Below are 17,490 nucleotides of genomic sequence, written 5' to 3' on the forward strand. Positions count from 1 at the left end.
GCTAGAAGGTTCTGCTTTGGGAATCCAGCCCCTGAAGTCTGGGCGAGGGATGCAGTGGGTCTCAGGGTTCCTTAGGGTTTGTGGGATCCGTGTCATCTTCCCCTCCTCTTATTACCCAGGACCAGATGAGGTCCAGGTTCCATCGGTATAGAAATGCCTCTCCTATCACTGGCTCCCGCCACGTCAGCTCCCACAGCTGAAGCTGAGGCTGGGTGCATTCCGTTTTAACCCCATCAGGGAACACACCCCTCCCCGATGCCATCTGCAGCCCCCTCTTTGGGTGCGCATGGGGCAGGAGGGTAACTGACACGCCAGAACCATCTGCCCAGCTCCTAATGATAAATCATGAGAGGAACAGCTTTCAAAGTGCTTCTTCTTGCACCCGGACAGCCATCTGCCGTGTCCTCATGGGCCAAGCTGATGGAGGAGGAGGAGACACAATTGGTGGGAAGAAAGAGGGTGGTGCTTGACCCAGAGCGCGAGCGGGGCAGCTCACAGTCTCTCTTTCTTTCACCACTGTGGGCAGGGTGTTGCAGCGGCAGAAAGAAGCATTTGCTGGCTCTGACCTTCTGGGATCCCGTGTCTGAGCAGAGGGAAAGAGCGATTCCTTCAAGATGCCAACGGTGGTAAGAGCTCCTGTGCACCGTGCACTAACTATGGGTCAGGCCGTCCACTGCACAAGTACTTGCTCACTTAATCCTTACAACAAATCTATGCACACCCATTTTACAGAAGAGGGACTGTAGCTCAGAGATGTTAAGTCATTCACCCACGTTCACACAGCCAGGACCTGAGCCCAGGATTCCAAAGAACACCCTGTTAGGCCCGGTCCCTCTGCTGGGCAGGTTTTCCTTGGAACAGACCAGAGCGGTTGACGTCACCCAAATGTGGCCTTTCACCTCCAGCCCGAACATCCCTGCTTGAGCTGAAATGTGGGCTTCTCTGATCATCTAACCGGTTGCTCACTGCCCCCTTGTCTCACCAGCCAAAGAAGTCCAGGAGAAAAGACTCCGGAACTCCTCAGGAACCTTCTTTGGAGAAGTCCAAAGAGCAACTGGTGGAGATGGAACTTCGGAAACTGCGGCAGCAGTTCAGGAAGATGGTAGAAAGCCGTAAGACGTTTAACTTCCGTTCCCAGCAGAAGATTGCAAACCAACAGTAAGTGACGGCTGTAGTAGGGAGCGAACTCGGAGAAAGTTTAGGGTTTGGCTTTTTGGCACTTTCCTATTCATGTCACCTCCGTGGCAGGGGTCCACTGTTATTCCCAATCTGGGGACCCCTGGTCTTTTCACTGAAGACTCTGGTTTCGAAAGAGGACAGCTTGGGATGGCTTCGGGGGGGAGAGGACACATCATTACCAGAATCTAGGATGTCTCTATGAATCCGTACCATTCTCCCATGTCTCAGGGAAGGACTCAAATGAGGAACTGCTTCTGTTTCCTGTTTCTCTCTTCACACGGCTTTTGTTTTTCTCTGAGTATCAGCCCTGGCTGGTGGGACTTGGCTGCCCCTAGCTCATGAGTTTGTGATGTATCATAGGCCACACAGAGAGCTTGTCTGGAATCAATTCCAACCCCAAGTTCCCAAAGGAGAGAGAATGTGATTGGGCCAGCTCTCTGCCCCAGGTCCCATAAGCTGCGGCCACCGCGTCTGGGCTACGGCCTGGGGTGGGGGGTGGGGTGTCACTCCCAGGGCTCTAGAGCTGGAGGTTGGGGGAGTCCCCAGAGAACGGGGGAATCACTGAACTGCGGGTACCCCAAATTATGTTTCCTGCTTGTGTGTCCTTATGGGGACTACAAGATAGAGGATTTGAAACTGGGGTAGCCCTAGAAATGATAACAGAACAGTGTTCCCTGGGGTTGAATACACAAACATCAAATGGGCATCTTTACCTGCTGTCCAGGGGTTTTGTGATCTGACTCTTTAGCTACATCCATCATGTTTATAAGGGTCCCTTTTTAGAAAGAAAATGTATTTGCAGATGCACGAAGTTCACAGCATGAGGAAAAGGGGTCTTTGAGATTTTCTGTGAATTCGTCTCACATAGGCCTCCACTGGTCCATATGGGACCTTCGTTTGAATTAATCAAAGGCACCTTTTCTCAAGATACTTTACTGACATCTGTTGGAAAAAAAATCGTCATTAGGTAGGGATTTCTCAAAAAAGGTATGATATGAAAAAATCCATCTTGATGGCATCCCTAAGACCCTGAAGTCCATGTCCTGCCATGACCGTGCCTGGCGCCCTGACCCACAATCAGGGATGCCTCCTGCCGGCCTCCCGCTGGCCGCGCGCTTGCACCTTACTCTTCGGCCCCCTCTCCCCGGCCCCAGCCCCCACGAGGTTCAGGCTCCAGCTCAGTCCTTTGGCTCTGGCTTTGCTTTGCTGGAATTGAAGGGGGAGAGGGTGGAAGAGTGGACATTGCAGGTTCTTCAGATGAGACACCCATCAACAGGTCTCGGACGAGGGTCAGCGAGTGGGGCACCCAGGGTGCAAAAATCTAAGGCAGCCCTTTTGTCTCGGTGCCGCCACGGCACATGCCCGACCCAGACACCAGCCAGTGACTCCTTGAAATCTGGGCTCTGGGTGCCTCGCTGGGCTCAGGCTGGGCCCAGCGCTGCCTGCGAGGCGGATGAACCGTCCTTTTGCTCTTACCCATTCCCCTCTGACAGCCTGAGTCTGGTACGCCGTTGGGTTCGGTTTTTCCTTTCTTCTTGCTCCACCTTGGCAGAGCTTTCACCACCACCTTATGCTATGAGGGGCAGAAAAATCCCTGGCTGTCACAGGGTGAAATGACCACGAGCTCTAGAACCGGGTGTCCACTCCCATCGTCACCAGCCACATGTGGCTATTTAAATTCTTAATGAAGTGTAATGAAATAAAATGGGAAATTCATTTCCTCAGTTGCTCTAGCCACATCTCACGTGCTCAGTAGCCCCGTGGGCCCGGTGGCTACTGCTGGTCAGCACAGCTAGGGGACGTTTCCACAGTCACAGGACAGTGTTGCTTGGAGCAGGGGTCGGCAAACTATGACCCACAGGCCTTACAGGACATACCTGCGCATATTTGTTTGCATATTGCCTGCAGCCGCTTTTGATCTGCACGTTGCATCAGAGATCAGAAGGCCCTCAAAGCCTGAGATATCGACTCGCTGGCCCTTTGTGTTAGTTAGATTCAGTTGTCAACTTGGCCAGGTGAGCATACCTAGTCTTGTTGCTGTGAACATAAGCCAAAGGTACGTGAACCTCATCTGTTGCCAATTACATCTGCAGTCGGCTAGGAGGCGTGTCTGCTGCAATGAGTAACGTTTGACTTAATTGGCTGGTGCTTAAATGAGAGAGTGCAACGTAGCACAGCCTAAGCAGCTCTGCATTCCTCATCTCAGCACTTGCAACTCAGCCCAGGCCTTTGGAGGTGCAGAAAGAAGTCACCCCAGGGAAAGTTGTTGGAACCCAGGGGCCTGGAGAGAAGACCAGCAGAGACCATCCTGTGCCTTCCACATAAGAAAGAACCTCAGTGGAAAGTTAGCTGCCTTTCCTCTGAAGAACTAACAAAATAAATCCGCTTTTATTAAAAGCCAATCCATCTCTGGTGTGTTGCATTCCAGCAGCTAGCAAACTAGAACACCCTTTATAGAAAAAAGTTTGCTTTGCTGACCCCTGCCCTAGAATATTCTTTGCTGTTCTGGATTGGTGGCTCCACAGCTTGAATGTGCATATAGATCACTTGAGGATCTCGTTATAAAGCAGATTCTGATTCAGGAGGTCTGGGTTGGGGCCTGAGATTCTGCATTTTTACGAGCTTCCAATGGATGCCGGGCAGCTGCTCTCCAAACACCTGAGCAGTGGGTGTTGGGTAACGCGACTTTGCTAGAAACGTGACCACTATGCCGTTGTCCTTTGTTCAATTACTGTGCGTTTTCTTTTCAAAATCCCCCTATTTGTCCATGTCCTTCTTCCTTATCAGCCCCCACTCCATTTCTTTGCTAGAGTAGATGGAGAAAGAGAAAGGAACAGAGATGCACAACACCCAATTTAATGAATCATTAGCAGCCCAAGCAGAGGAGGTGTGGAGACTAAAGGTGACGGCTCATCTCCGTGTTCGTGCAAAATTGAAAACACCAGTCTGATACATTTGCCCCTTATTACAAGAGCTGATTGGCTGTAATTAGGAGAGGAGGTTTGCAAAGTCAGATGCCAGCAGGGCTGCTGGCAAGAGGGAACTTGGGGGCCTCAGCCACGGTCAGGTCGTGGGCTTTGACAGGCACAGCTGTAGATTGTTCTCTAGGGAAACAGTGCCCCGAGACTAGGGCAGACGGGTGGAAACTGCAGGGAAGTAGGCAATCTGTGCATCCATGACCTTGGACAAGTCACATGCCATCTTCTCTCTAGACCGCGCTGGTGGGAAGTACCTCTCAGGGCGAGGGAGCCTGGAGAGTTTGGATCAAGCTGGACTCGGGGTTCAGGGCTAATCATGCACTACTTTCCCAACAGCAAGGAAATCAAGACCTTGCAAGAGGAGCAGAATGAGATCACCCTGATTTTGAGTCTCATAAAGTCCTCGAGGAATTTGAACTTGAATGAGAAAAACTACATGGAGCTGCGTTTCCTGCTGCAAACCAAGGAGGACTATGAATCCTTGATTGGATCGATGAAAATTCTGTTGGCCGAACTGGATGAGAAGGTATGGTCTTTTTCTTAAGGGGGTAAGCGGAGCTCAGAGCCAGGGGAAGGAGTGACATCTAGGCAATCCAATAACTACCCCAAATCCACAGTGACTTTTCTGGAGAGCCCCCAGAGGTGACTGTGGTTAACTGTCCCCAACTGGTCTCCCAACTTCTAGGCTTGGCTCAATTCATCTATCCCCCTCTCTCCACTGGATTCTCCAGTGCCTTTTCATTACATTTACAATAAATTTCCAAATACTGTATCAGTCAGGAGAGGCTCGGTTGCTGCAGTAACAAACAGCCCCTTTCAAATCTCAGTGGCTTAAACAATAAAGACTTCGTCCTCGCTCACACTGCATGTTTATTGGGGTCGACTAGAGGTTCCTTTATCGCTTCACTCTGGGACTGGGCCATGGAGCAGCCAGGTGTTGTGGCAGACAGAAAGAGAGCTTGGAGGGTGGCACACTGGCAGCTAAATGCTTCAGCCTGAAGGTGACACACGTCACTTTTGCCTATGATTCATTAGCTCACAGTTGTCAAATGACCCTACGCCTCCACAAGTGGACCCAGGAAGTGCAATCCTACCATGTAGCAAAGGCAAAGAGCTAGAGACATTTGGGGAATGCATGAATGACAATATCCCTTACTCAGACTTGAAAGACCCTGCGTGATTGTGTCCCTGCCTAGCCCTCTGATTTCATCCCATGTCATCCCCCCCTTAGCTCATCTCACCCCAGCCGCAGTGGATTGGCTCTCAGATATTTGAAGGCTCTTCTCACCTCAGGACCTTTGCACATATTCTCCCCCTCCCCCTATTCCTCACTCTGGCTGCTGGTCCTTCAAGTCTCAACTTGAATGTGATTTTCTCAGAGATGCCTTTTCTATCCCCTCTCTCCAGTTTAAATTATGTCTCTCTTGTCTCAGTCAGGCTCCTTGGCCAGGAACAAATAGAACCCTCAGTAGGGTACTTTGGGACGAGTTTTGTAAGTGGATTCTTTACCAGGTTGGGAGTATGGAGGTTGAAGCGCTGTAGTTTTAGCAACTGTGGGAAGCTGTTAGGGCCAGGGGAGGGAGCTGTCTTGGACCCTGGATGGCACAGAGCAAGGCAGAGGAAAGAAATACCCCAACCTTTCTCTCTTCTACCCATGGATCCTTGGTGCAAGGAAGCCCAGTGGACTGTGTACGGGTCAGACTCCTGGGCCAGAGGGTGGTGGAACTGGATGGAGAGAGGCTCTCGGGGGATCCTTACACATCCCTCTCACTTCTTTCATGACCCCTGAAGGCCTTCCTTCATTGCCCTTTTCAAACTCGCCATTCTGCATTGACACGAGGGCCGATTAACGCTGACCAGCCTGTCAAGTCCATGAGGCCACGGAGTAGGTGGGTTTTGCATCCCACCATGCTCCCGGGGCCAGTTCCAGTGCCCGGCACATGTGGGGTCCTCAGTAAATAGCCACCGAACAAATGAATGTGGAAACGTCATTACATTGTTCCTGTTTAAAGCTCCTCAGTGATCGCCTCTTGCTCTCACGGGAAAGGTGAAAACCTCCCAGAGTGGCTGCCCAGCTCTGCCTCTTTCACCTCCCCTCCTGCCCCCCACCTCCCTCTAATCCATCCCACTTCCAGGTCTTGGCACGTGTGCCTCCTCTGCCTGGGTACCTGTCCTTTAGCGCTCAGCTCCAGCACCATTTCTGCTGGAATGTCGTCTTTTCTTCCCCTCCTCTTAGTGCCCCTAAAATACCGTGACTCCCCCCTCCCCTACGGCTCATCACTTTTTTTTTTAACTTGGGCAGGCACTGGGAATCGAACCCGGGCCGCCATCTTGCTTGATGTATTGGGGAGAATGTGTTTGGCTGCAAATAAAAAAACTCTTGACTAAAGGAAACTGAGAGAATAGAGGTTGTTTTCTGATATAACCACACATCTGTCTGGAAATAGGCTGGCCTGGGAAAGTTCCGCAGCTCTGCAATGAGGTGCTGGCCTTTTTCTCTCTGATCCTCTTGGTCTCTTCATTTCATAGCAGCATCTCACACAACCAGTTTCAAGGGCAGGAAGGAGGTGATTATATGGTTTGAAGACAGCATCCTTGCCAGAATCCCCTCAGCACCTTTCCCCTCTGTTTGGTTTGCAGGCTTTGTGGGCCCCAGAAAATCATATTCTTACAGCTAACCATCCCTCTGGGGGGTGCACCTATTGTGGGTATGAGGTAGAACGTTTTCATTAGGATGTTTCAGTTGAGGCATGTCCCAGATGGGGCTTAATTCTCTTACTGGCATCCTTTATAAGAGGTTAAAATGCAGAGAGAACATGGAAAGAAAGCCCCAGAGAAACTAAGAGGTGAAATTCAGAGAGGCTAAAAGAGAAAAAAGCCAGAGGAGCTGAGAGACAAGGACACACACAGAAGCTCGGAGAGGAAGCCGCTGAAACCAGAAGCTGGAGGCAACAAAACCTGAAACCCAGGAGAGAAGGGAGAGACCAGCAGACATCACCATGTTCCTGTCATTGGACAGAGGAATTGAGGCTTATTGGTAGCTGGTCTTTGGGGAGATGCCTTGATTTGGACATTTGCACCACCTAAGAACTGTAAGCTTGTACGTGAATAAATCCCATTGTAAAAGGGAACCCATTTCCAGTATATTGCATGTCATCAGCTTTAGCAAACTGAAGCACTCTAGACCGCTGAATGGGGTAATGTGGCTTTCATAGCTTCAGTGCACTAATTCAGTCTCCAATGTCACATAAATACCCGAAGTTTCAGGGAACAACCAGGTTATATACAAAACAGCTCAGGATTTCAGAGTTTAGAAATATCAGTTACAACTCCTGAATATATGTAACTGCTATAAGAGCTTACAATCTGGGACCCTTTACAATAGCCCCCAACCTGATAACCCATGCTCTCGACTTCAATTCTCTGAGTTTCTATATTATAGCTAATCCCTATGAGTGAGGCATGATAATATTTGTCTTTTTGTTTCTGACGTTTTATTCAGCATACTGTCCTTAAGGTTCCTTCATCTACTTGCATGCCTCACTACTTCATTCCTTCTTGCAGCGCAGTCCCATTGCGTGTGTACACCACAGTTCCCCCTTCCATTCCTCAGTCGTTGTGCCCTTAGGCCACCCCCACCCACTGGGCATCATGAACACTGCCGCCATAAACACCAGTGTGCAAATGTCCATTTGTATCCCCACTCCCAGTTCCTCCAGATTTATACCTAGCAATGGGGTTGCAGCATCACGTGGCGGCCCCACCCCTAACCTCCTGTGGAACCACCACGCTGCCCTCCAACGGGCTCTCAGCTTCCCTGCTATGCTGGTTTGAAAGGATGTACGTCCACTAGAAAAGCCATGTTTTAATCAAAATCCCATTTCGTAAAGGCAGAATAATCCCTGATCAATACTGTACTTTGAAACTGCAATCAGATCATCTCCCTGGAGATGTGATTTAATCAAGAGTGGCTCTTAAGCTGAATTAGGTGACAACACGTCTCTCCCCATTCGGGTGGGTCTTGATAAGTTTCTGGAGTCCTATAAAAGAGGAAACATTTTAGAGAATGAAAGCGATTCAGAGAGAGCAGAGCAGAACGACATAGCTACAAGAGGCAGAGTCCACCACCCAGCGACCTTTGGAGATGAAGAAGGAAAATGCCTCCCAGGGAGCTTCATGAAACAGGAAGCCAGGAGAAGAAGCTAGCAGATGATGCTGTGTTCGCCATGTGCCCTTCCAGATGAGAGAGGAACCCTGACTGTGTTCACCATGTGCCTTTCCACTTGAGAGAGAAACCCTAAACCTTCTTGAACCAAGGTGTCTTTCCCTGGATGCCTTAGATTGGACATTTCTATAGACTTGTTTTAATTGGGACATTTTCTCAGCCTTACAATTATAAACTAGCAACTTATTAAATTCCCCTTTTTAAAAGCCATTCTGTTTCTAGTATATTGCATTCTGGCAGCCAGCAAACTAGAACACCTACGAACAGTGAATAGGTACATCTCTTTCTCCACTTTTTCTCTACCACTTCTTTCTCTCTGTTCATTTTTAACCAATCACACATCATACAATCCAACCTAAGGAAACAAAATGCCTTCACCACCATAATTTATATGAAAATATTTCCTTTCCTTCCCCATAGAATCCGTACCCCTTCCCCATGGCCCCTGCCTGCCTGACATTTAGTTTTGGCAAAATGCCTTTGTTATATTCAGTGAAAGTATATTACAATGTTACTGTTGACTGTAGACCTTAGGTTGCATTGATTGTTTGTTTTCTCATATACCATCTATTTTCAACACCCTGCTATACTGACATTCATTTGTTCTAATCAGGTAGTATTGTGCTGTCCATTTCTGAATTTTTATGGTCAGTCCTGTTGCACAATCTATATTCCTTCTCACTGAATGCCCAGTTTCTATCCTATTTCTATCTCCTGATAACCTGTGTTTTTAATTTCTCCAAGTTTGCTCACTAATGTTAATTCATATTAGTGGGACCATGTAGTATTTGTCTTTTTGTTTCTGGATAATTTCAGTCAGCATAATGTCCTTAAGGCCCATCCATGTTGTTACATGCTTCATGACTTTATTCTGTCTTACAGCTGCACAATATTCCATCATATGTATATACCACAGCTTGTTTAGCCACTCATCCATTGATGGACATTTGAGCTGTTTCCATCTCTTGGCAATTGTAAATAATGCGCTATAAACATTGGTGTGCAAATGTCCATTTGTGTCCTTGCTCTCAGGTCCTCTGGATATATACCCAGTAATGGGATTGCTGGATCATATGGCAATTCTATAATTAGCTTCCTAAGGAACTGCTAAACTGCCTTCCAGAGCGGTTATACCATTTTAAATTCCCAACAACAGTGGATAAGTGTGCCTCTTTCTCCACATCCTCTCTAGCACTTGTCGTTTTCTGTTTGTTTGTTTATATATATATATATATATAATGGCCATTCTAGTAGGTGTCAGATGAAATCTCATTTGGTTTTAATTTGCATTTCCCTGATAGCCGTGAAGTTGAGCATCTTTTCATGTGCCTTTTAGCCATTTGTATTTCCTCTTCTGAGAAGTGTCTGTTCAAGTCTTTTGCCCATTTTTAAATTGGATTGTTTGTCTTTTTGTTGTTGAATTGAAGAATCTCTTTACATATTCTGAATACTAAATCCTTATCTGATATATGGCTTCCAAATATTGTTTCCCATTGCATAGGTTGCCTTTTTGCTTTCTTGACAAAGTTCTTTGATGCACAAAAGTGTTTAATTTTGAGGAGTTCCTATTTATCTATTTCTTTCTTCAATGCTCATGCTTTGGGTGTAAGGTCTAAGAAAACACCTCCTATTACAAGTTTTATAAGATAATTCCCTACATTTTCTTCTAAAAGTTTTATAGTCTGAGCTTTAATGTTTAGATCTTTGATCCATTTTGAGTTAATTTTTATATAAAGTGTGAGATATGGATCCTCTCTCATTCTTTTGCGTATGGATATCCAGTTCTCCAAACACTATTTTTTTATTCTTTTGTTTTTTTGCCCCTTACCCCTCCCTTTCATTGATCACTAGCATTTCAATCTACTAAATTTATTTTAACATTTGTTCCCCCTATTATTTATTTTTAATTCATCTGTTTTACTCATCTGTCCATAAGGTAGATAAAAGAAGCATCAGACGCAAGGTTTTCACAATCACACAGTCACATTGCAAAAGCTATGTCATTATACAATCATCTTCAAGAAACATGGCTATAGGAACACAGCTCTACATTTTCAGGCAGTTCCCTCCAGTTTCTCCATTACACCTTAACTAAAAAGGTGATATCTATTTAATGCATTAAGAATAACCCCCAGGATAACCTCTCCACTCTGTTTGGAATCTCTCAGCCATTGACACTTTATTTTGTCTCATTTCTCTCTTTCCCCTTTGGGCTGAGAAGTTTTCTCAATCTGTTGGTACTGAGTCCCAGCTCATTCTAGGATTTCTGTCCCACATTGCCAGGAAGGTCCACACCCGTAGGAGTCATGTCCCACATAGAGATGGGGAGAGCAGTGACTTTGCTTGTTGTATTGGCTGAAAGAGAGAGGCCACATCTGAGCAACAAAAGAGGGTCTCTTGGGGGTGACTCTTAGGTCTAATTTTAAGTAGGCTTAGCCTACCCTTTGAGGGGTTACGTTTCATATGAACAAACCCCAAGATTGGGGGCTCAGCCTATTGCTTTGATTATCCCCACTGTCCAAGCACCATTTATTGAAGATACTGTTCTGTCCCATGTGGGTTGGCTTGACTGCCTCATCAAAGATTAATTGTCCATAGATGAGAAGATCTATATCTGAACACTCTATTCAATTCCATTGATGAGTGTATCTATCTTTATGCCAATACCATGCTGTTTTGACCACTGTAGCTTCATAATATGCTTTAAAGTCAGGTAGTGTGAGACTTTCCACTTCATTTTTCTTTCTCAAGATAATTTTAGCTATTCGGGGCACCCTTCCCTTCCATATAAATTTGGTTATTGGTTTTTCTATTTTTGCAAATTAAGTTGTTTGGATTTTAATTGGTATTGTATTGAATCTATATGTCAGTTTAGCTGGAATTGACATGTTAACTATATTTAGTCTTCTAATCCATGAACACAGTATGCCCTTCCCTTTATTTAGGTCTTTCACAATTTCTTTTAGCAATTTCTTTTAGTTTTCTGCATATCCTTAGTTCAATTTATTCCTAAATAGTTTATTCTTTTGATAGCAATTGAAAATGGATTTTTTTTCTTGATTTCCTCCTCAGATTGCTCATTACTAGTGTATAGAAACACTGCTGATTTTTGGGTGTTCATCTTGTATCCTGCCACCTTACTATACTCATTTATTAGCTCTAGTAGCTTTGTTGTAGATTTTTCAGGGTTTTCAACGTATAGTATCATGTCATCTGTAAACAGTGAGAGTTTTACTTCTTCCTTTCCAATTTGGATACCTTTTCTTTTCTTGCCTAATTGCTGTGGCTAGAACTTCCAACACAATGTTGAATAACAATGGTGACAGTAGGCATTCTTGTCTTGTTCCTGATCTTAGAGGGAAAGCTTTCAGTCTTTCTCCATTGAGGATGATGTTAGCTGTGGGTTTTTCATATATTCTCTGTCATGTTGAGGAAGTTCACTTCTATTCCTATCCTTTGAAGTGTTTTCATCAAGAAAGGAGGCTGAATTTTGTCAAATGCCTTTTCTGCATCAATTAGGATGATCATGTGGTTTTTCTGTTTTGGTTTCTTGATATGGTGTACTCCATTAATTGATTTTCTTTTGTTGAACCAGGCTCACATACCTGGAATAAATCCACTTAGTCATGGTATGTAATTCTTTTAATGTGCTGCTGGAGTCGATTTGCAAGTATTTTGTTGAGGATTTTTCAATCTATATTCATTAGACTGGCTTGTAATTTTCTTTTCTTGTAGTATCTTTGTCTGGCTTTGGTATGACGGTGATGTTGACTTCATAAAATGAGTTAAGTAGGGCAGTGCAATGGTGGCTCAGTGGCAGAATTCTCGCCTGCCATGCTAGAGACCCGGGTTCGATGCCAAGTGCCTGCCATGTTAAAAAAAAATGAGTTAGGTAGCTTTCCCTCCTCTTCATTTTTTTTGAAGAGTTTGAGCAGGACTGGTACTAATTCTTGAACGCTTGGTAGAATTCACATGTGAAGCCATCTGTCCTAGACCTTTTTGGGGGGGAACTTCTTGATGGCTGATTCAGTCTCTTTACTTGCAATTGGTTTGTTGAGGTCATCTATTTCTTCTCAAGTCAGTGTTGGTTGTTTATGCCTTTCTAGGAGGTTGTCCATTTCTTCTATGTTCTCTGGCTTATTAGTATATGGTTGCTCATAGTATCCTCTCATTACTTCCTTTATTTTTGCGGGGTTAGTGGTTATAGCTCCTCTTCCATTTCTGATTTTATTTATTTCCATCTTCTCTCTCTCTCTCTCTCTCTCTCTCTATATATATATATATATATATATATACATTTTTATTTTTATACATGTATTATATAATTATATATATAATACATGTATAAAAATAAAAATGTATATATCTATATACATACATATATACATTATGTATGTATTTTGGTCAACCTAGCTAACAGCCCATCAATTTTATTGATTTTGTTGATTTTCTCTATTGTTTTCATGTTCTCAATTTCATTTATTTCTGCTCTACTCTTATTTATTTCTTTCCTTTTGTTTTCTTTGGTGTTAGTTTGCTGTTCTTTAGTTCTTCCAAGTGAGTAGTTAATTCCTTGATTTTTGCTCTTCTTTTATGGTATAGGCATTTAAGGCAATAAATTTCCCTCATCACTGCCTTTGTTGCATCCCAGAAATTTTGATGTGTTGTGTTTTCATTTTCATTTGCATTAAGATATTTACTGATTTCTCTTGTAATTTCTTCCTTGACCCACTGGTTGTTTAAGAGTGTGTTGTTTAGCCTCCATATATTTGTGAATTTTCTGGCCCTCTGCCTGTTAATTGATTTCCGACATCATTCCTTTATGGTCTGATAAAGTGTTCGGTATAATTTCAATACTTTTAAATTTATTGAGACTTGCTTTGTGACCCAGCATATGGTCTATCCTTGAGTATAATCCCAGAGCACTTGAGAAAAATGTGTATCCTGCTGTTGTGGGGTATAATGTTCTGTAAATATCTGTTAACTCTAGCGCATTTATTGTATTATTCAAATTATCTGTTTCTTTACTGATCCTTTGTCTAGATGTCCTATCCAGTGATGAGTGTGGGGAATTGAAGTCTCCAACTGTTATGGTGGATGTGTCTATTTCTCCCTTCAATGTCATCAGTCTTTGCCCCATGTACTTTGGAGCACTCTGGCTCAGTGTATAAGTATTTATTATTGTTATGTCTTCTTGTTGAATTGTTCCTTTTATTAATACATAGTGTCCTTTGTCTCTTTTAATTGTTTTACATTTGAAGTCTAATTTGTTGGATATTAGTATAGCTACACCTGCTCTTTTCTAATTGTTGTTTGCTTGAAATATCTTTTCCCAACTTTTCACTTCCAACCAGTTTTTGTCTTTGGGTCTAAAATGAGTCTCCTGTAGACAGCATATAGATGGGTTCTGTTTTTTTAATCCATTCTCCCAGTCTATGTCTTTTGATTGGAGAGTTTAGTCCATTAACATTTAATGTTATTACTGTAAAAGCAGTACTTTCTTCTACCATTTTGTCTTTTTTATTTTATATGTCCTATTTTTTTTCTCTTTTGACCTTTACCGAGAGTTTTCATTTCTACACTCTTCTCTAGACCTCTCACCTGCCTTTTCCTATCTGCCTATATTACTCCCTTTAGTATTTCCTGCAGAACCATCTCTTGGTCACAAATTCTCACAGTGATTGTTTGTCTGAAAATATTTTAACCTCCCCCTTGTTTTTGAAGGACAATTTTGATGGATATAGAATTCTTGGTTCATGTTTTTCTCTTTTAGAATCTTAAATATATCATACACTACATTCTCACTTTCATAGTTTCTGCTGAGAAATCCACACACAGTCCTAATGGGCTTCCCTTGTATGTGATGGATTGGTGTTCTCTTAGGGCTTTCAAAATTCTCCCTTTCTCTTTGACATCTGACAATCTGATTAGTAAGTGTCTTGGAGTATGTCTGTTTGCATCTATTCTGTTTAGGGTATGCTGTACTTCTTGGATCTGTATTTTAAGTCTTTCATAAGATAAGGTAAATTTTCAGTGATAATTTTATCCATCAGTCTTTATCCTCCTTTTCCCTTCTCTTCTCCTTCTGGGACACCACAACATGTATATTCATGCATTTCATGTTGTCATTCAGTTCCCTGAGACCCTGCTCATATTTTTCCATTCTTTTCCATATATTTTTCTTGTGTGTCGTATTTTGGATGTCCGGTCCCCTAGTTCATGAATCCCTTCTTCTGCCTCTTAAAATTTATTGTTTTAAGTTTCCAATGTTTTTTTCATCTCTTCTATTGTGCCTTTCATCCCCATAAGTTCAATGATTTGTTTTTTCAAACTTTCTATTTCTTCTTTTTGTTCCCGCAATGTCTTCTTTATATTTTCCCTCAACTCGTTGATTTGATTTTTGATGAAATTTTCCATATCAGTTCTCATATCCTGAATTAGTTGTTTCAACTCCTGCATCTCATTTGAAATGTTGGTTTGTTCCTTCAACTAGGCCATAAGTTCAATTATCCTAGTATGACTCATCATTTTTTTTAACTTCTTTTATTGCATAATATAACATATATACAAAACAAAGAAAGAACAAGGCAATAGTTTTCAAAGCACTATTCAACAAGTATATACAGGACAGATCCCAGAACTTGTCATGGTTCTAGTTTATTAGCTGCTGGAATGCAATATACCAGAAACAGAATGGCTTTTAAAAAGGAGAATTTAATAAGTTGCTAATTTACAGTTCTAAGGCCAAGAAAATGTCTCAATTCAAGAAGATACCTTGATTCAAGAAGGCCGATGACGTTCAGGGTTTATCTCTTGGCTGGAAGGGCACATGGTGAAGTCTGCTAGCTTTCTCTTCCAGCTTCTTATTTCATGAAGCTCCCCGGGAGGCGTTTTCCTTCTTCATCTCCAAAAGTCGCTGGCTGGTGGACTCTCTGCTTTATGGTTCTGTGGCATTCTGTTGTCCTTCTCTGCTCTCTCAGAATCTCCAAAGTTCTCTGGCTGGTAGACTCTGTAGTTCTCTTGGCCTCATGTCTCTGCTCAGCTCTGCTGTGGCTTTCTCGTCGTTCTCAAAAGGCATTCTCTCCAAAAAATGTCTCCTCTTTTATAGGATCCCAGTAAACTAATCAAGACTCACATAGAAAGGGTGGAGACACATCTCCACCAAACCAAGTTTAATACCCACAGTTGATCAAGTCACATCTCATGGAGATAAACAATTAAAGTTTCCAACATACAGTACTGAATAGGGATTAGAGGAAACCGTTGCTCCCACAAGGTGGATAAGGATTAAAACATGGCTTTTCTAGGGTACATAAACCTTTTCAAACCAGCACAGCTACCATACCATCATCTCAGATATTTTATTCTAGCTGCTCCAGAACGTTGGAGGCTAGAAGGAATATATATTTTTTTATCATAAAGTTTTTTCTTTTTTGTGAAAGTAACATATATACAAAAACAAAAAATCAATACATTTCAAAGCACAGCACAATAAGTAGTTGTGGAACAGATTTCAGAGTTTGGTATGGGTTACAATTCCACAGTTTTAGAGAAACTAAAACTGGAGACTAAAAGAAATATCTTTTAGTTCTAAGAAACTGGAGACTATAAGAAGTATCAACGTAATGATTCAGCACTCATAATCATTTGTTAAACCCTACCTTCTGTGTATAACTCCACCATCACCTTTGATTTTTCTCCCATTCTTTAGGGATATTTGGGTTTTGCTCATTCTAACTTTTTCAGGTTGGAAGGGGCTGTCAATAGTATGGGGTAGGGAGATGGAACTATCTGATGTTCTGGAGATGCTGGGCTACGTTTCAGGACTTATCTGGACCAGGGACCCATCTGGAGGTTGTAGGTTTCTGGAAAGTTACTCTAGTGCATGGAACCCTTGTGGAATCTTATATATTGCCCTAGATGTTCTTTAGGATTTGCTGGAATGGTCATGATTAGGGGTTGGCAGGTTATGATAGGTAGCAAGGTCTAACTGAAGCTTGCATAAGAGTGACCTCCAGAGTAGTCTCTCGATTCTATTTGAACGCACTCTATATTTGTTACACTTCTTTTTCCTCTTTTGGTCAGGATGGCATTGTTGATCCCATGGTGCCAGGGCCAGACTCATCTCTTAGAGTAGTATGACTCATTATTTTTTGCTGGCATCTAGGCATTTGATTTCCTTAATTAGTTTATTCTGGAGGTTGTTTTCACTCTTTTTCCTAGGATTTTCTTGCTGGATGGCTTTGTTCTCTATTTGTTCTTTGACATCCAGTTCAACTTATTCTAGACCTCTAGCATAGGTTTTGTTCAACTGATCAGAATTTTTCAGTTCTTGTTTTTCTGTTTCTTGCCCTGCGTATATGGAGCCTTTTTTTCTCTTTTTTTTGAAGAGGGTGTCATCAGATATATATAGAACCCAGTCAGATTTTCCCAGACTGGACAGGCCCAGATCTCAGGGGGAAGAGTTGCCAACATTAGTTTTCCCTGCGGGTGAGACCCAGCAGGCTGACAGACTGTGCTATGGACTCTAGACTCTGTGCTTTTCCTGCCCTGCCCAGTAGGTGGCGCTTGTCTGCCTGTGGGTTCCACCAGCATAAAGTGATGGGGTAACTTTAACTCCAGCAGACTCTCCCTGCTGGGGGCGTGGTGGAGACAGAGGAGAGGTTGTAGGCTGGCTTTACTGGCTTCAGTTTTCCAGTCCCTGGGGCCTGAATTCCTTGAGGGAGGGATTCCACCTTAGCTGGTTCTACCTATCTCTTGGAGAAGAGACACCTTTTAAGGAATTAACTTCTTTTACCAGACTAGTTACTTTGTCTCTCAGACAAGCTTAATTCTGCGCTTGCCTGGGGCAGTGCTGCACACTGTTTTATCTGATGAGCTGTTAAGAGGTAGGAAAAAAGCAATCAAATAAAATAAAGCCTTTTCAGAGCAGGACTCCTGCTCCTCGGGCTGGCCCAATCAAGAGTTTAAATTGGTACATGGCTCTCTGTATCTCCAGGCTATATGTGCCCCCTTTTCTTAGAGCCCAGCCCTTTCGCAGTATTTTGTGCTATCCAACTCAAAAAGCCTCTTTCTTTTTTTTTCCATCAGCTCTGCCCCCTCTCTGCT

General features: G+C 43.4%; 1 protein-coding gene across 1 annotated transcript in view; it reads left to right on the top strand.

Annotated features, from left to right (window-relative positions):
- Positions 1-17,490, top strand: part of CCDC63 (coiled-coil domain containing 63) — a 53,915-nt gene that overhangs the window by 1,653 nt on the left and 34,772 nt on the right. Inside the window, 3 exon segments of the mRNA XM_077159847.1 lie at positions 527-626; positions 986-1,158; positions 4,494-4,683. Coding sequence (XP_077015962.1) covers positions 615-626; positions 986-1,158; positions 4,494-4,683 — 375 coding nt within the window. The 5' untranslated portion in view covers positions 527-614.

This window comes from Tamandua tetradactyla, chromosome 5 (assembly GCF_023851605.1).
Source record: "Tamandua tetradactyla isolate mTamTet1 chromosome 5, mTamTet1.pri, whole genome shotgun sequence".
Lineage (NCBI taxonomy): Eukaryota > Metazoa > Chordata > Mammalia > Pilosa > Myrmecophagidae > Tamandua > Tamandua tetradactyla.